We start from the raw sequence: 24,635 nt of genomic DNA, 5'->3' as shown, positions 1-24,635 counted from the left end.
TGGTGAAATATATTGAATTGATTAAAAAAAAAAAAAGTTAGTTTACTAATAGCAAATCTGTGCCAGCTGGTGACCTATCAAAAATAAATGACAGGCCATCAAATCACTTCTGAAGAGGTCATTGGATGGTTTTCAAGAGGTGCAAATGGATCTGACAAACAGTGCTCTCAAGAAAGGTTTCTAACACAGTCAGATGTTCTGACTTCTTTTGGAAAAAAAAAAAAAAAAAAAACAAACAAAAAACAAAAAACCACAAAACTGTAGATTTGCAAGTTGATATGATTGCAACTTGCAAATCATATCAACAGAACTTCTGAGATGTACCAAAGTCATGTTTTCAAGTTACTAAAACTTTCCTACTAGTCAGGTGTAATGAATCTGCTAGATACAGATGGTGATGTTTTTTCTTTAAAAGACAAAATAACACACAAGCAAGAACAGACAACAAGAAATTAAATCCTGGCCCTGCAAGCCTGAATGTAACTGCTGCTAAATTGGCATAAAGCTGGAACAGTTTTGAGAGAAGTCTCCATTTGCTATATGTTACAGTATCGTGTTACCTGTGCTTGTTTGAGAATTTATTTAATCTGAATTTAATGTGATCAGTAGAATAACAGAACAAGGAACCTTCTCTGATCACTTTCACATAGTCGTTGGTAACTGATAGCTGCTTAGTTACCTTCTGACAGGTCGTGTTGTGTTCATGTTGTAAGAAAACCTCAGGAAATATGTGCAGTGATGCTGCTTTAAGACTCCTATGGCCGTGCAGATGCATGCATACAAACATGGGTATGGCTGTTGTTTTTCTAGAAAGTTAGGAGGTCACAAACAGAAATACATGCCTCCTCAGTAAGACTTTCTCAAATAACTGTCACTGCTATGGAAGGCATCCTCTACAGCGAGCCATTAGCTCTGAGGAATGTTGGGTTTTAATTTAAAAAAAAAAAAAGTGTTTGATATTGCTGTAAATAAATGTTTTTTATGGTTGTTTTCTTTTTTTTTCCCTTTTGGCTTTTTTCCATTTCATGCAGGAAAAGGACCAGCGCAGCCTAGACATAAATACTGCCAAATGTATGTTAGGCCTTCTTTTAGGAAAAACATGGTCTCTTTTTCCAGTATTTCATCAGTTTCTAGAGGTAAGGATGTTGAAGCAGACTTTGTCTGTCTTGTCTGGCGCTATTTGACTTAGATATGGAATGAATAGATTTTTTTTTCTGAATTAAATTATACTAACACTCCCAAAATGGCATTTGTGACTGGTTATAATTTCTTTCTTTTTGTTTTTCAAATCCCTATTCTGTTGATCTTTATTTGCTGCAAGACAGAGTATAAAATGTCTTTGATTACTTCTTGACTTCTGTTCTTTTTTGATGCATTTGTCCACTAAATGGTGGCTTAAAGTAAAACATACATTATTCAATACTAATTTGATGGTTTAGTGGCTTTTTAAATCCTATTTAATTTTAGATGAGATGCAAATAATGATAATTCATTCCAAGGCTTAAATTTCCTGCACGAAAACTGAATTTGAAGGAGTTGAAGATGCATTTCAGTAACTTCTGTTTCTTCCCTCAAGCAGCAATCAAAATACAAAGTTATCAATAAGGACCAATGGTGTAACGTTCTTGAATTCAGCAGAACAATCAACCTTGACCTCAGTAATTACGATGAAGATGGAGCCTGTAAGTACTACCATATGTTGGTGTTTTAAAATAATTTATTTCTCTGAGCTTAGTCATTTGGTGCTTTTTTATGAAGTTTTGTAAAATGCAGTTATTTGATCTCTCTACAGGGCCAGTATTGTTGGATGAGTTTGTGGAATGGTATAAAGGAAAACAAATGACGTAGGAGTTCAACTATGCACAGCCACTCAAGAGTCACTGTTACCACAGTTATGTCAACCATTAGCCATAAACTGCTATTTGTATCAAAGTGCATGCTGCTTTTCTTGCACTGCGTTCCTTTTGCAGGGAACTTTTGGTGTTTGCCATTTAACAAGCTAGCTATGCTTGCTGTGTAGCATTGTTCTCTTTGAAGGCTGCTTTGCATTTTGTATTTACACTACAAATTGGTGGACTTGCCAGCGTCTTCACTGTGATTATGTGTATATTGCTGTCGAAATTTTGTATATGTGTATAAAAAAAAAAAAGCTTCAACTAGGGATTATTTCTGCAGAAATGTATTGTTAAAATAATTTTGTGGCATATTTCTAGTCATCACTTACATGTTTGTTGAAACTTTAGTTATTTTGCTTTTCTTTTGGTCTCAAATGTAGAACTTCAGAAAATGGACAGACTGCTTGGACATAGTTACGATGAAGAACTATTGTCAATTTTAATGTTACTATTTGAGATGCCAATTTCTGAGGGGAGAAGACATGCAGTGACTTTCTTAACGGAAATTCGCCAAACTTGACCTATTGCTTAATAGGAATGAAGCATTGATGTCTTAAAAACAACAACAAAAATCATATATAAATATTAAATCACTGTAGTAGTTGTACATGCCACAGTTTATTTCCATTTGAAGAAAAAGTACTGACTTTTTAATGTTAAAACTGCAGTAGTTGTTACAGGTACAATTGAACAAATTAAAGTACCTTTTAAAAAATGGGTTTTAGACTTTTGTAAATTGCCTTTGGCATACTCCTTTTAATTTTTGTTGTACCAAGAGTGTTTGGATTTTGTTGCAATATAGTGAAAGTTCTCGCTAAAAATAGTGGTCTGGGGAATAAAATCTGCTCACCTCTAGCAAATAGGTAATAGAGATTTCTCTTTTCTGATTTGTAACGTTGGTCTTTCACATGGTCTCTAACTTTATGTTTCTGAGTAATTAAACGTATCGTCAAAATGTTGCTTTTTCTTTCATGCAGGGGATTGGAATTCCCTAGCAGGATGTCCATTGCAGGCAATGGGCACGTTAAACACCAGTATTAAATGACTACTTTCTATTAGGGACCACTTCCTACTTCTCTGATTTCTTTATCTGTGTGGGACAGTTCTAGTGATTACTTTGGCAAAAATGACCGAGTGAGTGGGATGATGCTTAATTGCTATATTTTTGTTGCCTTGTCTTTGCCTTACTCTTCTTTATTAAAAAAATGTCAGCGTTAACTTTTATAGATCAGTTCTTGAAGGATCCGGTGCTATTAAACTTCATTTTCTAAGCATTTAGTAAAATGTTCCATATTAATTCATGGAACATGTAACATAAAAGGGCCAGTGGACACTTCAAAACGAAGAACAGCATTACTTTTCTGTAGAAATATTTAATGAGGCATTGGCAGTTTAGATATTTCTCAGAACGCAATCCAGGGTATGTGAGGGGAAGGGTGTGTTTTTAGGTTGAATGTGAAATTTCCAGCTGTCCCATTCTGATATCACCAAAGTCAGGAACAACTGTCACTAACTCGGCTACTTTCAGGATTAGTTCTGCAGAAGCATATTGGTTTACTGCCCTGGTCTGGGATGTTGTACCTGTTGGTATGGGTGGTTTAATTGTGGTCAAATCTGTGTTTAGTTGGTGGTTTTTGTTTGTCAGACTAAGCTGCCAAAGACAAAAATTGTTCGTGTGTGTTTGTGTGTATTTGTATATACATAAGTATACACTATGTATACATATACAAAACCTGGAATTTCATGAAGCTAAGAAGAAAGTACTACCATTTCCCATGAAATAGTCACCTTTGGATTTCCATGACACTAAATAAATACATAGCACCCTTTAAAGTTAGTATTGGTGAAACATACATAGTCGTTGCTTTCTCCTTATTAATACACATAATCTTAATTCCATGTTTGATGCCAATTTTGCACAAGAAATTAATTCAGTGAAGTGTGGTATTTAATGTTTACAATAAGCCTCTTACACATTTTAATAAGACTTCTGATGTAAATGTGTATATTATCATAGAATAACTATAAGTAAATATCAGTGGAACTGCTGATTTAGTTCTTAAAGGATAACTTTGGAAGCAATATAACTTGTAACATCAGGCTACATTGTCTTTGCTAAAATCTTAAGTGAAATATTGTAATTTTCTTAAATGTTAGGCTAGTTACTGACAATAGAATTTAGCACAAATTAGCATGAATACTGCTAAAATACAAGGTTTGCATTAAAAGTTTTGTATGTCACAAAAATTTGGCTTCCAGTAATGGAAGCAAGAGCCAAAGACACTTAATCTATTACTGTTACAGGTGTAATTTTCACATAACAGGGTCAGCAGAAATCTGTTCAGCTCAACTGGGTGCTCTTTTTCAAGGTTTACGTAATGTTTTGCAGGATACAAAGTTTGAAAGCAAAGAAAAGAGAGAAAAAGAAACGTCAAAGTGCTCACTCTGTGTGAGTAAACTTTCCATTTTCCTCTTTGGATAAAAGTAATTGGGAGCAATGGAAAGGAAGAATGTGTTTGGGAACAGATTAGATATTGCCCATTTTGTCTTCCATTCACAGCCAAGATGAATTTGTGTTCAGTGACTGATTTATAATGACCATAAGTAAGGTAAACCACAAATGCAATTACAGCTTGTCGGCAACTTTACTAAAATGTACAGGAATGGAAAGAAACGGTCTGGAAAAAAAAAAAAAAAAAAGAAGGCCTAATAACTATCCCTGTTATCCATCCTTCTGGTTTTGCTGTATTTTCTGACCCACAGAGAACCCTAACACTGCAAGGTTTTGCATTTTGAAGGAATTGTCTCATATTTAAATAATTGTAGAAACTTAACTTAGTTTGTTTAAGCTTAACTAAGCCACTCAATTTACCTTGCTTTTAGTACGAGTTTGGTGTTTCCTTTTCAGTTCATTATATTATCATACTGTTGATGTACTTCCCCTCCACCCTCTTTCCCCCCCCTCATGCACACTTTAGTATTATACAGAATATCCTAATTTCATGAATACTGGGAGGTTTTTCTGGCAGATGTGTTCACGGGTCGTGTGTTTATCCTTTTGGTGTAGTATAACTGCATTTGTAGCAGAAACTTGATGATTGATGTGCAGTTCATGCCTGGTACTTGGAAGATGTAAAATGAAGGGACAGTTAATTAAAGAAAACCAGAGACTAAGTATTAGACAGGAGCTGATAGGTAACAAACTTTTTAGAGCTCTTTACTGTCCAAATAGCTGTAGAGAGTATTAGTAACAAATATACATAGATTTAATTTGAGGAACATCTAATCATACAGCAAAAATATTGTAACTTAAAATACTAATTTTAATTCTTATTGATTGTTGTTAGGTTTTGTTTTCAAGAAAGGCAAGTAGAGGAGGATGGAATTTCTTGAAATGCTTTATATATTTGAGCTTTCAGTTAAAGCTTGTTTAAGACTGTCTTTAAGCTAAAATAAATATTTTAGTCACTTTATGTGGCCTTTTCTGACATATATAGAGAACTGGAGGCATCTCCCATTTTATCACAATTAAACGCATTTTATTTTAACACAAATAATATTTGCACAATCAAAATTGATTTTATCTCATTGTTACTTGGTTAATATTCCTGAATTACATTTTCTGGAGGGAAAGAAATGGAATTATGTAAATGGGTTATGTGAGAGTTCTCCTGGATTTCTGTTGACCCTTAGTCACAAGTCTAACAAGTTGTTAAATGCTCTTGAAATTCATATAGACAGCTTTAAAGGTTACCATGTGCCCTGCTTTTAATTATAAGTGCTAAAATACCTCTTTATAAGCCTTATATTTTACCCACTCTAATTGCTATGTAAGTGTATAGAACCCACTCACCAACTAAATAGGTCATTGTCTGTAACTGAGACCAAAATATGTTTTATTTTTTTCCCCTCTCTATATATGTGCGTGTGTGTGTATGTATGTGTGTTGTCACCAAGTAGTTCCTAATGAAGCTGCTGTTGGAACAGCAGTTAACCTGTAACTGTGAATGCTTTATGTCTTAGTTATTTGGGTATTACACGCATAAGGTGTGCTAAACTCCTGTGACTTACAAACTGGTGGAAATGCTGTTATGCCACCTAACGAGTTCATTTTTAGGTCTTTTGCTGGTGTTGATGTAAAATGGAATCCCACAAATAAAGAGTATTTGTGTTGGTTTCAGAAACTGAGTTAAGATTTTTCTGTGGTTCATGCTTCAGAAATTCTCTAATGTGAGTATGCTTCTCCTCCACTGGAAACCTTTATCATCTAGCACAGAACTTCCTTGGGCTCCAAAATTCTGTTGAAGGAGAATATACACAGTCTTGTGATTCTTATTCACAACCTTACAGTGAATTAATACTTGAAACATTTGAAAACAGGTATGTTTCAAATGGGGTGAGTGAATGTAAAGCAGTGCTGTTGTACCTTTATTTTTTTATTTTTTTATTTTTTTAAACAGGAAGCTGCTGAAATTGCCTGCCATTTTATAGGATGGAATCTTAAAGTAGCATGTTTGTTACCTGCTTGTTTTGACATAGGCTTTTGACACTGTCTTCCCCTTAGATCCTGTTAGAGAAGCTGATGAAATGCTGTCTGGGTGAGCAGCTGATGTGATGGGTTGGAAACTGGCTGAAGGCTGCATTAAGAGGATTGTGATCAGAGGCACAGAGCCCATTTAGAGGACTGTAGCTAGTGCTGTACCCCAGATCCGGGCTGGCCTTCAGTCCTTTTGAGCATTCTCCTTAACGGCCTGGATGATGGGCACAGTGTACCCTGAGCAAGTGGCTGATACAACAAAGGTCTGTGCTGTCGCTGAAAGGGATCTGGACAGGCTGGAGAAATGGGCTGGTATGAAACATATTAAGTTCAGTGAAGGGAAATGCAAAGTCCTGCACCTTGGAGGAATAATCCCAAGTGCCATACAAGGACTGAGAAGCAGCTTAGCAGAAGGTCCTGCGGGATGCCAGGTTGAACCATGTCAGCAATGTGTTTTTGTGGTAGAGAAGATTAATGTTTGGACTGCATGAGGGGGAATGTCTTCATCAGGTTGAGGGTGGTGATCCTTCCCTTTTATTCAACACTGGTGAGGCCTTACCTGGACTGCTCTGTCCAGATTTGGGCTCCTCAGTACCAGGGAGATATGGATCTCCTGGACAGAGTCCAGTGGAGGGCCATAAGGTTGATGAAGGGAAAGAAGTGCCGCTCGTATGAGGGAAGGTTTTGAGAGCTGGGATTGTACAGTCTGGAAAGGAGAAGATGTAGTGTGTGTGGAATCCCATCAGTGTGTACAAGTATGTGAGGAGAGGGTGCAAAGAAGAGGGAGCTGGACTGCCCTGAGTGATGCCCAGCACTAAATCAAGAGGCCATGGGTAAAAACTGGAGCGCAGGACGTTCTCTCTAAACATTGGGATGCACTTCTACGCTGTGAAAGTGAAGGACCACTGGAAGAGATTGTCCAGGGAGACTGGAATCTCCTCTTGGGGATCTAAAAAAGCCTACTGGACATGGGCCTGGGCACCCTGCTCTGCTTGAGTAGAGAGATACTGGACCAGATGGCCTCCACAAGTCCCTTCCAACCTCATCCTTCCTGTGATGTGGAGCATATGCTAAAGAAAACTCCAGGTATTATTCAAATGTAACACTGGGAGAGAAGACCAGTCTATTAGTATTTGAATGTAGTGATATTTATTTCTGGAAGTGTGTTTGTGAGTTCAATACAAGTCTTTCTCTTATCTTTTAGAAGACTTTGTTGATTATTTGACTTACAATGGGCTCTTGAGTTGGTCTTTGTAAAGCAGAAATGATAATATCTAAGCAGAGCAGTAGAAAAGTTGTTAGCATTAGGACATGAAAACTGCAGCCTAAATGTATGTTACACATTCTTGGCTTTAATTTTAAAAGGAACCATTAGTTAATCTTACTGTTTTATATTTCTTTCAGAGTTCCGTATCTAATTTTGAATGGGAAACAGTCTCTTAAAGCCTGACAAAATGAATAAAATATACATTTTGGACACATTTCTCAAGATTTTGTTTTAAATTTTGTGCACTAAAGCTATCACTCTGAAAGTTTTTGACAATATTTTAATGTAAATGTCTTTAAGTAATATTCTCATGTGGAGACTATATTTGGGAAGCTGTTTTTCAGTAAGTTCAAGTTGATGATCAAAGCTGGAATCGCCTTCAGCACTCGTAAGAATGTTGTCTTCTCCTTTTATTTATGATTAGGTGAGTCACAGTCTTCTGTATTATGAAAATTTCTATATTGCTGTCCAAATAGTTTCTGATGTTAATCATATGTAGATTAAATGTGAATGTCTTTGTATTTGAGGTTTGTTTTCTAGCCCAGTAATTAACGTTCTCTGGAAAGACTGAAATGCTTTGTGCCTGTGGCAGACAACTTGTTAACTATCACTGTGTTGTAAACAAGTAGTTGAAAATCCAAGTTTTGTTTCACTCTGAGTTTGTCCACCAACTTGTAAGACTTAAGTTTTTTTCCTGCACTTATTGACTGAGGGATACAGTGTCTTTTCAACCCTTGAGCTTAGCACATGTAAGAAAGGTGTGCCCAGACCATTACCAACATACTGTCAGACCTTCAGTCTTTGTTTGAGAATTCATACAGTATCTGTTCAGATTGTGGGTGGTGGGGTTTTTTTTGTTTTTATTTTTTTTTTTAACTGAAGTTAGTGATGAAGCTATAGAAGTTTCAATGTCTCTAGAGCAATTGAGTTATACCTTTCAGGAAGTATGACTTCTATGGAGGAAAAAATAATAGGTATTCTAGAAAATGCTCAGTGATTAAATGAATGATGTTTTCTGTGCAAACGAGATGTAGTTGATTACAAACAAACAAACAAACAAACAGCTGAATTGTAAAGAAAAGTGAATGATAATAGAATCCCAAAGGGATTCAGGAAACAGGAGGTTTGTAGCTTTGGGTACCTGGAGGAGGGCCTGGAGAAATAGGGTGAATGGAGAACAGGACACAAAATATGAAGAGCATTGGCTAGAAGCCACAGAAAATGTAGAAGGTTTTGCATTATCTCTAAGAGCAGTTGCTAATGATGTGAGGAAGTATTAAAAATGAGAAGAAGTGGGGTGTTTGTGTTTTAACAGTAGCAAAGCAAGGGTGCAAGATTATGCAGAAATCTGAAGGTAAGTTTCAGACAGTTTCACAACAATATTGTGACAGTAGAAGGAAATAATTTGGCACGTGTTAAAAATTCCTTGAAGGAGCAAATGTATTTTTTTTGTGGATCTGATGAGAACAGCAAGTAATCTTCTGAAGCTTTATTGCACAAAAGGAACACTTGCTGCTCCTCAGAAGTAATGTACTGTATATAATGCTGCTGCAGCATTCTGGTGTTTGGAGAAGATGAGAAACAATTTTGCCAATGTATATTTTGAAAGCCTGTTGAACTGTAGTAGCAGCAGCTGAGCAAATGTTGCTGTGACACCAACAGAGTCACACAGACACCTTTTTTTTTTTTTTTCTTTTTTTGCCATGATCCACAAAATTGGCTCACTTGTGTGGTTAGATTCCGTCTTAGTGTGTTAGCAGCTGGTACAACCCAAGGTCAGTCAGTGCATAACATAAAGAGCAAGTCTACACTGTCTTAATGTATTCCATTTTTAAAGTTGCTGTGGCCACTGTTACCTTCTGTGACCTATAAGTGATTTGCTTTACCCAAACTGTTATCCATGTCTTTTTTTTTTATACTTTCAGTTTGAAGTTTTTCTTGAAGAAAGCAGCCAAGCAGTGCTTTCTCTTTATGTAGAACATTTATTTAATAATCCTCAGAAGGTAAAAGCATTGGTAAAGTAGTCTTCATTATCTTTAATGAGAGTAACCTCTGCCCCTCTACCTAAATGTACTGTTTCTGTGTTTTGCAATGAATTCAAATCCCAGAGACTGCTAGGAATACAGCATTTGAATACTGCTTAGATTTTATGTAATATTGCAAAGCTGGGGAAATTCAGAGAATTGTAATCCAGAAATTTGTTTCACAAAAGCAGAAGGTGGTAATATATTTGATTTCACCTATAGGGTGATTCCTGTAGCAAACATGCAGTAATAGTAATGATGTAATAATAATTTCAGTGTTACATTTATTTTTGACAATAAAACTGTGCATGTTAGAATTTGCAAAGGAAACTAATATTTCAGTACCAACAGTAAGCAAGTATATTACTAGACCTCAGTTAAAGGTTTATTAGCAAACATAACCACTGAGGAGTTTGCTCATTCAGGTATCCTAGAGTTGCAAGTACAAGTTTATTTTATCTGACTTGTATGTACACAAATATCTGTGTCAGCCTGGAGTAAGTTTTTTTCTGAATTAGATGAATCCATGCTTTACACATCACACAGGGCAGGTCTAGTTCCATAACCTGCATTTCTGAAGCTCAAGGCAGCTAGCTGTACTAAGCAAAGATAAGCAAAAAAACCCAGTAACTTCATTCTAAGACGCAGTCACTTTGCACCTGTAGGAGGATAGCAATGCACTGCTGTGTCTCAACCATCGGACTCTGCTCTCCTACTTTGCAAAATATTACCAAATCCATCAAATGCTCTTTTCTTCTTAATGAAAAGCTGGCGCTGTCCTAAACTGGTCTGAGCTTTTTGACAGCATTTTTCACTGGAATCTGGGAGGCTGGCAGCTGTTGTAGAACTGCTCTCTGGTGCTTTCAAAGAGGTGTCACCCTCCAGCTCACTGGGATCAGTGGTTGGGCAGGTTTTGTTTCCTGCAGTCTTTTGTGGGAACGGACCTGAGCTGTGCTGTGTGCTTCTGCTCAGGGAGCTGTGTGGGACTAGTGAGGAATACACATTCTCTTCACTTGGATCCAACTGGAAATAATTGTCTATGTTGAAGACTGACTGTGTTTTCCCTGGAGATTCAAGGTGCAATTTTGTCATAACACTGCAGGATTGCATTTCATCAGAAGAGCTACAGTTGTTGCTGCCCTGTAATTCCCTGTATTTATCACATTCTTCACTGAAACTTCTTTGTGTTTTATCTTCGTGAGTTCTAGCTGAATTAATGTGCTCACCCTGTGGTAATGACTTTTTCTCCATAATAACTGTAGAAGGTTTTTCAGTTGTGTTTTCAGATACGGATGGATGAGGTGACTTGTTGCTGGCTGTGCTGGCATGTGGAAGAGGTGCCTTGCTAACAGTTGCATTCAAACCAGTATCAAGAGGAGTACGAACAAAATGATTGCTCTCAGATGTATTCATGTTCCATCTCGGAGCAGCGTCCCCTTCCCAACGGTCGCTTTCAGAGGAACTCTCATCTGTGAGCTGCTCTGTGCTTACCTCTGGTGCGTGTTCCTTCTGTTCTGTGGGACTGTGTCTGAGGAGGTGCTGTGGTTGAAAGGAAAACTGGTGTGGCTGCAGCTCAGCATCTTCAGGAGTATTTTCGGTATCTGTTGCATATGTAGGAAAATGTTTTAATGAAAGTGGTGTGTTGCTGAAGTCTGTGTTGTGCTTGTAGGGAGAATCAGAAATTGAGTTTTGTGCTGTTGACTCCTTGGTAAAATAGTCAAATGCATCAGGAACTTCTGGACTTGAATTAATTGAGTCTGAACCTGATGTGCTTACATGATCACTGCATTTGGCAGCGTGAGCTGATGCTGCTTCAGGTATGATGGTATCTGACCCGTAATCTGTAGTGGTTCCAAAATATGCATTGTGCTTATCTCCATTTTTTCCAATATGCCGAAGTTCTGCAGCAATGCTCAGGGATTCTAGCGGTGCTGAGAAATTACCAATTCCATTTGTGTCAGCTTTCTCCAGTGATGGCAGAGGAGCTGGCAAGTTGCTGCTAACGCTGATTTGTTCCAGGTCAGAGTCTTCTAAGGAGCTGCAGTCACTCATCGTGAACAGAGCCCCTTCATCTGAAGAACTGTCACCAAAGAAATCTGCAAAATTACCTTGCTCATTTCTACAATCTCTTTTACAGCTGTGCTCTGTATGAGGAGTGTTTTCAGGTTTTTGGTGAATGCTTAAGTTCTCAATATTTGCATCTCTCTTAGAGCTACTGGGTAAAATAAGATTTCCCATGTCACTGTTCATATTTACGTTGCTATTTAGACCAAATTCTCTATCATAGCTTTGCCTCCCAGGCATAAATTTTGTAGAGCTTATAGGTTCATGATGTGAAATGTTCCCTTTGTATTCAGGTGTTGCCTCTGACTGCTGCTGACCAGATCTGTTGCCCACCTCATTGTCTCTGGAATATTGCACACTGGTTTGGGGTTGTACTGTGGGAAGTGGGAAGCCAGCATCTCCTGTGCAGGGTAAATCTGTGTCTGCAGGATCCGTGTGAACTGAGTGAGAGCCAGTGTTGTGTCTGCTGGGCATGGGAGGGACTCTGCTCTGCTCTGAGTCTGTGCTGTTTGCGTACTTTGGGTCTTTTGTTGACAAGCTGTTCCCCATTAATTTCCCTGGTGTTACTTCATTGCTGTTCTCGTAATCCATCCTTGCAGTAAGCTGTCCAGTGTTCATGGCATCACTGCTATTAGTTTTGGTGTTGAAAGACACGCTATTTTTTTTTATGTTAATCTCATTATTGCTTTCTTTTGGGAACTCCTCAGTACTTGGTGTGCGTCCAGTGCCACCAATGACATTTTCATAAAACTGAGCAGTTCCTGTAGGAGAAGCATGAGTGCTTCTTGAATAATTCTCATAAAAAACAAACTCATTATGCTGTGTGTTCATTGGGTTGCTCACGGAGTGCTCTCTGCTTGGGGTTTCATCTGAAAAGGCATCGTTAGCGTAGGTGTGCTCTGGAGCCGGGGCTTTGATCCTGCACATGCGCATCCACAAGCGTGTGAGGCAGGGCCTGGCCAGGACGCCCAGGCAGAAGGCACAGAAAAATGTAATGAACACTGAGAGGCATACGGCCAGCGTCAGGTCCTGCTGCGTTCCTCCTGCTCTAACACCTGCATTGGTGGCCCGAGTTTTTCTAACCAGAGGTGCTGGAACCTTTTCTTTTACCTGTACGTTGTAGATGAGATACTTCTTCCTTGTTGTATTAAAAGTACACATATATAGATGAGGAAGACTGCTTTCCTTTGAAATTTTGCCTTTAGGTGTCCACCATGAGACTCCATTATCTGAAATGAAAGAAAACACAAATTGAAACTTTCTTAAAAGCAGAGTATACTTGGCTGGTGGAGTCAGGTTATTTCTATACAGGCATACTCTGACCTATCAGTGATAATTTTTGTGTTATTTTTATGAAAATTAATTTTTTTTCACTTATCATTGTGCCAAATATATGTTAAATAGGCTTCTATTTTCTATGCGTTTAAAATACAGAATGTGCAGTGTGTTAACAGCAGGCTTTACAAGAAGAATGATGTGGATGAGGGAGGAGGACCCCGGGCTGATGGCTGGTCTTTGCCATGCTATAAACCACTGTGTCTCTGCGTGGTGCAGGATGCACTTGGCATCCCAAGAGTGCCTGAGAGCAACCTGTCAGGTCTTTGCCAGTGCTTTAACTGCTGCGTTGTTCCTCTGGTTACTGCTCAGGTTGCAGCAAAGACAGTTGGCAAACCAAGGCAATTTGTGTGCACCCAAGTGTTCCAGCCTCTAGCAAGTGTAGGATGTGGCTGGTTTCTGCCTTTTGGAATGTATTCCAATGCTGTATGTACAGCTTTGCTTTTGGACTGCTTACGCTTCCACTTGAGTTTAGGTGCCATACAGTCTGTTGACTTGAACCCTGATCACATTTTCTGTGATTTATTTGGAAAGCAGAACAGAAGGGTGGTATTTCTGATAGATTAATTATTTTCATTTGGGTATAAAGTGTTCCAAAGGGAAAGCCTTATACCCCAAAGTACTATTAGTTCGTTAAATTGTATTGCATTGTGGTTGATGCCAAATGCCTCTTCTCCTTTGGATTTCGTCTCAGTGTTCCTTCTGCAAAATCTGAGCTCTGCAGGTTTTTGTTTCCCCTGTACTGCAAGTGCTGTGCCCATGTCTGCTGAACTCTGCACTGAGCAAGCTGCAGTCCATGGGGGCTGCACTTATGTAGGGGTTAGATATTAGGAAGAAGTTTTTCCACACAGAGGTACTGACACACTGGAATAGGTTGCCCAAGGAGGTTGTGGATCCCCATCCCTAGAGGCATTCAAGGCCAGGCTGGATGTGGCTCTGGACAGCCTGGTCTGCTTTTTGGTGACCCTGCACATAGCAGGGGGTTGAAACTGGATGATCATTGTGGTCCTTTTCAACCCAGGCTATTCTATTGTTCTATGATTCATTTCACTCTAATGTGACCAAATACCAGAAACTCTGCTGTATCCTTCTCCTTTTTCTGCATTCCTCCGGAACTGCTACCTCACAGCTGTTAACTGCAATAAGAGAAAAGCCCATTCTGTGCTTTGTTTGCATTCAATAATTAACTTACACATTTGCAACATATTGCATACTGGAATTTGTATATGGTTGGACTTTAGCATCACTCTTTAGTTAACACAGGAAGTGAGATGAAGGCGTGAGGGTTGGAACTAGATGATTTTTGAGGTCCTTTCCAACCCAAGTTATTCTGTGATTCTGTTCTATGATTTCTGTGATTCCATTCACTTCCATTCACATTCCATTCCACTTTTGAGAAATATGACTTTCAAATTTTTTGGTGTAATAATTATTAATCAGCATGTTAAATTGTCACTTGGTTATATTTAAAGCAGCATCTTCAGAAACCCACTTTCCTAACCAGATTTCTGTGAGCATTCTGCATGCAATAGGATTTTAGCAGTGCATGGGGCACAGCCTCATTCCACATACCCAGTGCGTTACCCACGCTGCAGCGCAGCACTGATGTCTCCCTCGGTGGGACCACAGATGTCCTGGACAAAACACTGTCACTGCAGTTCAGGTGGAAACTTGAAAGGTACAGCAGAGGCTTCTGTGAGCTGGTGGCAGTTTTACTGCAAGATGTAATCAGCTTTTCTTTCGTGGAGGCAGAAAAAAAACGGAGTAGATGTTTCAAGGCATGAAGTCTGCAGTTACATATCCAGGAATTGTTGAACAAATCCACTTTGAGTTGAAAGATGTTCAAATTGATTAATAGGTGAGGTAGAATGGTTGTCAGAGGGTTTTCACGGAGATCCACGACCTACGTGGAAGTGATTAATTCGGAATTAATTTCATAGCATTCTTAAGATTGGAAAAGACCTCATAAGGTCTCTGTGTCTAGCTGCCAGCCAGTAACCCCATGCCCACTACCCAGGTCCCTCAGTGCCACAACCACGCAGTTACTGAACACCTCAGGGATGGTAACTACTACCTCCCTAGACAGTCCATTCCATTGCCTCACCACTCTTTCTAAGAATAAGTCTTTACTAATCATTTGGTAAGAACAGAACAGAATCTGAATCGCAACGTCAACCGTAACATTTATTTTATTAAAGAGAGCATTTTTAAAGTATCAGGAACAATATCTGTGTTAGAGATGCCAAAAATACTGCACTGAAGTTTTTGATTTTAGGACAGGGGTTTGGCAGCCTTTTATTGTAGGCTACTTCTGTGTGGCTGGGAATCTGCATGGCTCTTGCCAGAGGATGCCTGCAGTTAATGCAAGGGGCTGTTCGGTCTTTTTATGACTCTCTGGTCTCTTTAGAAATAGCCTCTTCAGCCTCATGTCTTCTGCAGCTCATGTGCAATTCCTTCTCAGCTGGACTGTGCCGAAGTTGATAAAAGGCCCATCATAACATTTTAGTGTTTTGCCTTTCTTTGAGGAGTGGAAAGGGCATGTGTGTCTGAACACACGTGGAAGGGATGGGGGAAGGAAGTCCATGGAATTATGTGCTGGCTTGTGGCATAGTTAAATGGGTAATTGCTTGGCTGTATTTTGTATATTTACAATTACATGTTCCTATGTATAAAAGCAGTTGTGCTATATACAAGTAATGACTATTTAAATTATTTGCCTAAATTTTTATAATTGTGCACTAATAATCAGACCAATATAATCATTACTGAATAGCTGATTCAAGAATCTTTTAGTGGTGATTAGCACAAAACACTGAAACTGTTGTAGTGCTACCTGTAGTTTGTTGAGATCCTTGAAGGCGTCAGGATGAATGTTTGCTATCTTGTTGTTTTGCAGGTAGATATTTTTCAGCTGCGAACAGTTGTGAAAATCATTCAGGTCAATCTGTAGTATGCCATTGAATGACAAATGGACAGTTTGTAAAGACTGCAGCAGTCCTAGCCCTAGAAAGAGCAGAATTATTTTACATTTCATATTCTTGTTTTCCCAGTTGTCAGGTGGTTTTAAAAAATTGTTTGCAGCAAAATTAATTCCATTGCTGCCTACAGTAACTAGTGGCTGCAGACTTTGACTTACTGTGCCTTTTCCACACAATAGTTGTCCCATCCTGAAAGCTGTATAACATCAACAGCAGGCATCAGCAGGCATTGTCATATGTTCACAATCAAAGGATTTTTTTTTTTATTGCATCTCCATAAAAGCAGGAACATTCCTTCATGCTGTGAAAATCATCCTGATCTCTGTACTTTTAGCATGCTTCTCTGGAGAATGAGTGGTGACAAAGGAATGGTTTGAAGAGATGGACTGTATTCTGTTAATTACTTCAAATTTAATTGCAAATAAAATATGGGGATGCAAAAGCTGACGCAGTTTCTCCTCTTCACTACCATCTGCATGTTCACGCACATTTTTCAGATGGGGAATTATTTGAACTGTAACCATAGGACATATATACACCTGACTGACATCAAAAACATGTTGTTGCTTTCATATCCCTGTGTGCCTGTGAATGAAGTGTGACAGTGTGTCCTTCAGCAAACCCTCATTAGCACAGCGTCTGCCCTGCATAAGCAGCTCTATGGAATGCTGACGATGTCTTGTTTTCTTACACGCTGTGCAGGGAGCCCCTAAGAGCCCCAGTTTAGCAAAGTCTTAAATAATTGTTAATAGGAGGTGTCAACTGGGGTGCTAGATGGCAAGTTTGTTTCAAATGAACTGAACATATTTTCCTGTCTTTGCAAAATACTGAATTTGGGTTTTATTTAGAATAGCATTGACTTTATTCTAAGGAGCAGCATGAAATTGCTTTTGTAATTTTCTTAGATATTAATGTTCACAATTGAGATCTAGAGGCTAGTGGTCTTCCTTGCCTCTCATGGGGTAAATTTTAGTTATACTTGACTGACATTAAGCATTACAATTGCAAAGACTGTATAAAACCAAACGCATCCCAAACGACCCATTTGTTGCTGAACAATCTTCAATCTCTATTTGGACACAGGTGAAACCTGGCCACATCTTACACATAACCAATGAAGACACTCTTATTCTAAATCTAGTAAGATGTACTGAATTTTATCCCAAACTAATTTACTCCTTGTGAGAGAGGTCCTTAAATGTTTTGAAATGCTCACCTGTTGGAACTGCATGGAGGTTATTCCTTCCAGCTGACAGTACTTTCAAGGCAGGCAGGAAACGGTGCATTTCTCCCAGTGTTTTAGACCCATGTGCAGGTGTGGGTGGGTGCAGTGTGAGGGTGCTGATAGAGTTACCATTGAGGTTTAGAGTTTCCAAAATTGGTAGATTTCTAAAAGCAGTTACGGAGATGTCAGAAATGAGGTTGTTACTGAGGTTCAGGTGTTTCAGCATCCAGTCTTCATTTCTCCCGGTGGCGCACAGGAAAGTTTTGATGTTATTATAACTTAGATCGACCGTTTCTGCTGTTAGTGATATATCTTCTGGAATAGCACCTAGTCCCAAGAAAGAGCAATTCACTACGAACTTCTCATCCCACCAGCAGTCTGTATGGCGATGTGTATTAAGAAGCTGCTTGGTTCCCACTGATCGAGGGTGATTAAAGTAAAGGAGCAGCACAGCTGTGACACTCAGGTGAACGTTATCCATAATGTCTGTACGTAAGATGTAAAATTACGGTAAGTTCAGCATAACAAGAGGCGAAACAGAAAGAAGAAATACTTTGGCATTCAAAAAAATCAACACTAAACAAACACCCAACCATTACCAGTGTTCTGTCTGAAACCCACAGCTTTAGAGGGTTAGATATTTTTGAAAGAAGTACTTCCATAAGCTGGGGAGCTTCCCCCTCACTCCCCCTCTCCCAGAGACAATCCAAACCTTTTCTTTCTCTTCCAGCCCTTCAGTTGAGAAACACAGCTTCTCAGGAACTCGTGAGCTAACCACAGTAGAGACTTTTGAACTGTGACTTCAGGTATAATATACAGCTATTGCTGATCAAAGTCCACCAAATATAACCTATGACAAATAGCTGTGGAATGATTTTCATACTTACAGTTAACACAGTAGCAGTTTCACTGTCAACACAACAATGTGTTTTAATGAAAAAAACATGTTTTACAAATAACTCTAAACCACAGCTGAGTCTTAAAATTTATTTTTTCATTTAAAAACAAATTTCATTTAAAAACAAAAATTAGAAATGCAACTGTCTTCCAGCTACTGAAGTAACCACCACTTTTACAATGCTGAGAATTCACCACAAGTGCGTTGCTTTGGTGTACCCAGTAGGTATCTTACACAGAAGCATGTAGAACACAGCATTTCAAGTGATTCTGTGGGACTGAAATAAACAGTGTGCCACACAGTGCTTTAAATAAGCATAGAAAAATGTACTTCAGGCAGTTAGAAGATAAACAGCAAATAACTGCACAACACGGGGTATGCGATGTCAACATTTCTCAAACTGTAATGAAGGCAACAAAATACTTTACCAAAGCATAAATAGTGGCCAGCAAGACAGTAACTCATATCACTGGGCATTTATATGACTGGTTTTCCTACATTTTGACTAAAAATCCACAATTCAAAATCAATTCTCCAGACTATGATTTAAGAGTACCTTTGTGACACGTCTCTCAGCTATGCTGTGTGTAGTATAAGAATTCCTGATAATTATAGGTCTGGAATCCAATCCTGGAACGTAGGCATGATATCAAGCAGAGAAGAGCTATAAAGTGCTCTCCATGTGTATTCTACGTGACCAAGGCAGTATCTGTAATTTACCAAGTTCTATTATTTCAGCTTTGAGAACACTGCTGCTTATATTTATATATAAATACACATACCAATATTAATGTCAGTTATGTATGTCAGTATTTGCATGTATATGCATATCTGTGTAATATATATGAATATAAGCAGCATTCTATAATGTACATATAACTATGCATTATACACACATATATATATGTGTAAATAAAGTGACAAACTGTGCCATTATCAAGTGAGTGCAAGAGCTAAAAATGTAACAGTTTTATCTCCTCAGGTGAAACATCCTCATTGGGAACTGCTTAGTGCCACAAACATGCATGTTTTCAGTATGATTAATACATATTAAATGTAGTAAAACTATGAAGTTCATAAAGTCAGTATGCAAAACATACTTTATGTTTGTATTTCCCATAATTTTTAATGTAATTCAATGGCAGCAGGAGCTGACTTGTCTTCTGGAATTCAGCGTACTTTGAGAGCTATAAAACAAAGGTTGGTAATTCATATTCCCGTAACAAATGCCCAATTCTGAAGTTAACATTTAATTTCTGCACAACTTTTAGGGAGATAAATATGTGCTTATCTAAAAAAACTTGTTGAAAAAATGACTTGCAAAGTCACTATTGTGGCCTCCTCTATTTAGATTACTTGATGCTACTGTAAAACAAAACACACAGCAAACCTATTTCAAACAGAAGAAAAGTACACGGGGGAAGAATGAGGATAATGAGCTGATCTCTTTAGCACAGAACACCATCCCTCTACAAAAGCAGTTCTAAGGCTACAGTAATTTATTTATAAGGCCCCAGCTCACCATAGACGTAGTTTCACTGTTGACAAATTCAGATATACCTGTGGTTACTCTGCTGTCACGGGATCCAATACCATCACAAAGAATTGCAGATTTCACTTTAACTTCAGAATTGAATACTGACAATTCACAGGAAAAAAAGAGACCTGACCTTAAGACACTGCTGCTTACAGTTATGTTTCAGTTCTTTAAACACATTCTACTGATCCCAATTCAGGAAGGCATTTCAGTATGCACATAAACTGAAAGCTCGCTGAATCGGCGTCGCTTTTATGGCTAGCACAACGATGGCATTAAACTGCTGAATGTAACAACCTGTGCTTAAAAATATTATGTAATAAATGTTAGTATAAACTCTTGTAGAAACAGAAATCCTTGAAGGCATGCAGTTACTTCATACAAACACTTGTAAACACATAAGAGAACTCTTCTGGTAGTGCTTTGCGTCTCAGTGTGTGGCTCCACACGGATTGACAGAGGTCTGACAACCCATGTTGTGACCTGTCACCTGCACCTTGAACAGTGTTCCATCCGCACACATACACAGCTTGAATCGCAGCCAGTTGCCGTTGTTAAACTGCTCCCCGTAAGAAGAGCTCGGCAGTCGCGACGGGCTGACCATCACAGTTCCATTCAGGATAATGCTGTTTTCCTTTCAAAAGGGAAGGAAAAAAAGAATTTTTAGGAAGGACAAGCTAGTTTAACTACCAATTATGTTGTTAGGAAGGTTGTAGAAATCTACAGAATATAACATAACACATAAGATGGTTTCATTGTTTAAATTCATGAATAACACCCATCAGTTTCTCCATTACAGCCATGGTACTTTGCTGTTCTAGTGGTAGATCAGTACTTAGAAAGCAGTGGTAACGTGCCAGACAATTCTTCACAGACCTATAAGCAAAGGCAGTGAATTAAAAATAAATGAAATGGACTAATTTTAGTCTCTGTGCTTCTGTTGAAGGTCACTGTCCACAGTACAGGTTCAGGAAATGAACATGTATTCCCTTTGGCGTTCATTTCAGTGCGAAAAAACAATAGCCTACCTTGAATCTCTTCATGGGATTTTAGTGTCTTATAGTATTAAAACAGCATTACCTGAACACTGCTAAGCCGCAAATTAAAAGTGTAACAATAATCTACCTTTAAAAAATCCAATTAAATATGCTGATTGCAACCAAACTTTTATGAATTATTATTTTACATAAAATTTGAATCGATACAAAACAAAAAGAGTTAACTATCAGCTTGAACTTGAAAGAAAGACATTCAGAAAATGCTGTTGTGAAATACTTACTGCTTTAAGCTCCATGTTGCCCCCCATTCGAAACTCAATGGTCTTGCCTGTGATGAAAACGCCTTCATTTCCTCGGACAATAGCACGGCCATCAACCTTTATGTTTAGGTCACTGGTTGCATTGCTAGTAATCTAACAACGTACACAAACACAAGTATTACAGATCAATGAAAATGTGCCACTTGGGTTCATCTGAGTAACTTTAATAATCTTGAAAACATTGCTCAAGAATTTAATAAAAAAACTTCAACGTGTTTTGTGCCCTTCTCCCATTATAACTATGAAGATTTTGCCTGTTTGTTATTTTCTACATTTACATTTGCATGGCTTGCTTAATTTTGGAAGGTATGTAACATAGTTCGTCTGTGTATCACTCAACTGTGATAAAAATAACTCACGTGACAGTTGCATGGGATACAAAATCAATGCTGCAAGCAAGTGCAGCCTTCCATGTAAGGACTAATTGTGTAAACTTGTTCCTCTGTTCTTATTTAACCTGTTGCTCTGACATATTTAAAGTTCTACTTGTTATTTTTCTCCCTGCTGCATACTTTTTAATTGCTAGCCAGCAGAGAAAACATAAGGGAGAAAATGAAAACCACTGTCTTTTCTTGGTCCTGAGACACATGCAACCCTCAATAAATCCACTGACACCACTCTGTTAAGTGTTACATAACAGAAGTGTGTGCAGTACTGTGTTTGGAAAACCTTTCTTATGACTGATATGCAAGAAAGAAATTTCAATCTGACATGAAGACTGACATTAAGCATACAAAAATATACAGGTTTTTGATTCTCTGATAAATAAAGTATATTTAATGTAGAAACCAAACTAAGAACACGTTCAACCTGGAAGCCATGAACTAATAAAACTCATAATGCCACAATTGTTCTCTATGCTTCTTTGAAATTCTGATTGTACTGACATTTATCACCAATAGAACGAAAGTGATGCACGACGTTGGAAGTTCTTACTAAAAAAAGAAAAGCTTTTCATAGGAATTTTATTTCTGAAACAGCTCTCCACGTACAAGCTAATGTATGTAGATGCTTAACACAAAGTCACACAGGGCTTCCTAATCCTGATGATGGAGCCAGCATAGTATTCCAGATGTTACACTTGCTTAATAATATCAGTTTTCATTTCTATTCTAATTTTTAGGACGCGTTTGGTTTTCAGAGGTGCCAATTTTAGCTACATTCAGTCACATTTCTAGATTTGGAAGATGCCGTATTCTCCAATTAAGACAATTCTGTAATTAGCTTTACAGAGAGCACTTAAGGAAGTTAATTTTTTAGAAGTTGAAGAAGACATACCCTCTCTGTAGAGGCCTTTTGTACGTTCAAGATTTTAACTCCATTTGGCAGATGAAACTCATGAGTTTCATAGTCTGTGCTGAACAGAGTATTTTGTGTCCGGGGGTCAACAAATTCCATGCCAATATCACTGGTGATGGAAGTTTTGTCTTTCTCCACACTAAGCTTGGTTGTTCCTTGCTGAAATACAATCTTCAGAAGCAAGAGTCTTTAAGTTAATGACGTTTCAAACATTACGTTCATTAATAACCCGAGTGTCATTCCAGTTCAGGATATAACTTACAGGCTGATTATTTCCAGTGATCACCAGATCTTCATTCCGTCTGCCTCCTACAGTGCTTTTATACAGTGGATGTATCACCCCCATGTCAGAAACTTGCTTAAACCGCAGTAAGCCGCTCTCGTGGAACTCCATGCTGTCACAGCCATTGGGGCCGATTCGAATCACTGCCCAGATAACAAGTGTAATCTGAAAGAGAAACACACCTTGTCAGACATGACTTCAATATTACAGGTAGCTTAACAGTGAATCCTGGATACATCTGTACTGCACTAATAACATTCTGTGTATTTTCTGTTGCAGAGTTTCTGGAAGGGAGAAAGAGCATCAAGGCTCCTGCTGGGACTGTGCCAGTGAAATACGGATGACTGAACTGGAAGGATTCTTCTGTCTAATTCTGCACAAAGTAAGAAGGAGCAAAAAGGAGAGGGAAAAAATTATGTGCCTCCCTCAGTACTTTTTATGTCCTTCTCAGCCATACTGGAGTACGAGTCTTCTTTCTCTAATAAACAGTCAAAACAAAACACATCCTAACATTGCTTACAGCCTAAGTATTATACTCACAATCAGATTGATGACAGCCAAAATAAAAAGAAGGACGATCACACAGATGGCCAAATTGCCTTTCCTGCCACGTAAGCCTGTCTTATGGAGTCGGTCTTCATCAATTGGAATGTACCCGGCTTTGAAGTTACTGTTGTGCTCCTTATTGACGTTCCTGCGTTCTACAGCCTTCTCACGCATAGATTTCTTCACTGGCCCATTGGAACTTTGCTATGATACAAAACACGGGTTAGCTGCTGCGAGGTGTGTATAAATCCACCAAAGTGATACACGTCTATGTGTGCAAAAAATTACACAATTGATCATTGGAATATATTATATTCCACCCAGGATTGATTATGTTTTATTACAGCCCGCCACTCTGTACTTACAGTATAAAGCCACTGCCAGCCAACCTGTTAGGGGGAATGGGCCTGGCTGGCTGTAACTTACTGTTTGACAGTGATTGGATTGCAAGGTGCTTCCCTGCAAACAGTCCTATTAGTGCATATCAGAAACTCTCATAGACATTCATAGGGAAAGAAAGCTTGATTTTCCCGGCTATTTCCATAACTTTGTACACTGCTTTGTTCCACCTTTCCTGAATGACTCAGGTCGCTGTGCAAAGGTCCAAAAAGGTGTTCAGTCTTTTGATGGCACCAGGTGCGTTCGGCTGGATCCCGGAGCTGCCCCGTGCGCTCCTGTACCTGCACGCGGATGGACCGATGCGGCGGGCGAAGACGCCTTCTGTTTTCTTTTGGAGCCAAGCAGGAAACGGTACCGAGAAAGGCGCCTGACCTGCGCACAGTCTGACGTGCCGAAGCCAGCCGAGCTCGCCCCGCGCTCCTGCACGCCCCGAGCCGAGCGCGGTGACTCAGGCGCAGCTCTATTTATACGGCGCGGATAACGGGCCGCTCCGTCACCCAGCAGCGGCTCATTCCCACTCGCGCAGCGCCGCCGCGGCTCCGTGCCAACACGTCAGAACACCTCGCTTCCCAAACGCACTCTCTCCTCCCACTTTCCCCCTCGCCCCCCCCCCCCCAGGCCCATGCACGGCACTCCGGCTGCTGTCACGACCGCGGCGCGCAGTCAGCCTCCCGGCGGCCCCACATGTTCGGAGGGGGACATCTGTTGGCCGCCGGGATCCCCGTCCCGAGCGCGGCTCGGACCCTCACCGCGAAAGCCGCGCCCCCCGCCCGGCCGTCCCGCGCCGCGCCCCGCGCACGGACCTGCTCGGAAGCGGCCGCCGCCATCTTCCTCGGGTGCCGCCGCGGCTGCGGCAGCTCCGCACTCCCCCTGCCGGAGAGAGGCGGCGGGGCTGCCCGCCGACGGCCCGCCGCTCTCCGCAGGGACGCCGACCGGCTTCCCGGCGCCCTGCGCTGCGGATCAGCGCCGTGACCCTCACGCGCGTCCCCGAGCCCATCGCGACACTCGCACGGCCCTGACGTCAGGCGAG

General features: G+C 39.6%; 3 protein-coding genes across 13 annotated transcripts in view; 1 reads left to right on the top strand and 2 right to left on the bottom strand.

Annotated features, from left to right (window-relative positions):
- The window catches only part of DCUN1D4 (defective in cullin neddylation 1 domain containing 4), a 36,993-nt gene extending 30,910 nt beyond the window's left edge, over positions 1–6,083 (top strand). For 6 of the 9 annotated variants that reach the window (XM_048940915.1, XM_048940914.1, XM_048940912.1 and 3 more), the window contains 3 exons: positions 1,032–1,136; positions 1,577–1,682; positions 1,793–6,083. In XM_048940915.1, coding sequence (XP_048796872.1) covers positions 1,032–1,136; positions 1,577–1,682; positions 1,793–1,848 — 267 coding nt within the window. In that variant the 3' untranslated portion in view covers positions 1,849–6,083. The remainder of the gene's footprint in view (positions 1–1,031; positions 1,137–1,576; positions 1,683–1,792) is intronic. The other 3 variants (XM_048940916.1, XM_048940911.1, XM_048940913.1) reach the window with 1 other exon arrangement.
- On the bottom strand, positions 5,836–18,179 carry LRRC66 (leucine rich repeat containing 66). 3 transcript variants are annotated; one of them, XM_048940895.1, is made up of 4 exons: positions 17,317–18,179; positions 15,956–16,125; positions 14,695–15,025; positions 5,836–13,016 (listed from the first exon to the last, which is right to left on the bottom strand). In XM_048940895.1, exons 1-4 carry the CDS (start codon positions 17,804–17,806, stop codon positions 10,414–10,416), a joined length of 3,594 nt encoding a protein of 1,197 aa, XP_048796852.1. In that variant the 5' UTR covers positions 17,807–18,179; the 3' UTR covers positions 5,836–10,413. The 3 variants fall into 3 exon arrangements, with proteins under 3 accessions (XP_048796852.1, XP_048796853.1, XP_048796854.1); XM_048940896.1 differs by having other exon boundaries at positions 15,956–16,033; positions 17,317–17,438; XM_048940897.1 differs by lacking the exon at positions 15,956–16,125 and having other exon boundaries at positions 17,317–17,438.
- A 119-nt stretch (positions 18,180–18,298) lies between these two features.
- On the bottom strand, positions 18,299–24,555 carry SGCB (sarcoglycan beta). The gene is made up of 6 exons (XM_048940920.1): positions 24,409–24,555; positions 23,201–23,410; positions 22,640–22,825; positions 22,357–22,548; positions 21,040–21,171; positions 18,299–20,394 (listed from the first exon to the last, which is right to left on the bottom strand). Exons 1-6 carry the CDS (start codon positions 24,430–24,432, stop codon positions 20,191–20,193), a joined length of 948 nt encoding a protein of 315 aa, XP_048796877.1. The 5' UTR covers positions 24,433–24,555; the 3' UTR covers positions 18,299–20,190.
- Between the last annotated feature and the right edge of the window lie 80 nt (positions 24,556–24,635).

The sequence above is a fragment of the Lagopus muta genome, chromosome 4 (genome assembly GCF_023343835.1).
Source record: "Lagopus muta isolate bLagMut1 chromosome 4, bLagMut1 primary, whole genome shotgun sequence".
NCBI classification, from domain to species: domain Eukaryota; kingdom Metazoa; phylum Chordata; class Aves; order Galliformes; family Phasianidae; genus Lagopus; species Lagopus muta.
This window is presented reverse-complemented; position numbering and strand designations above follow the sequence as displayed.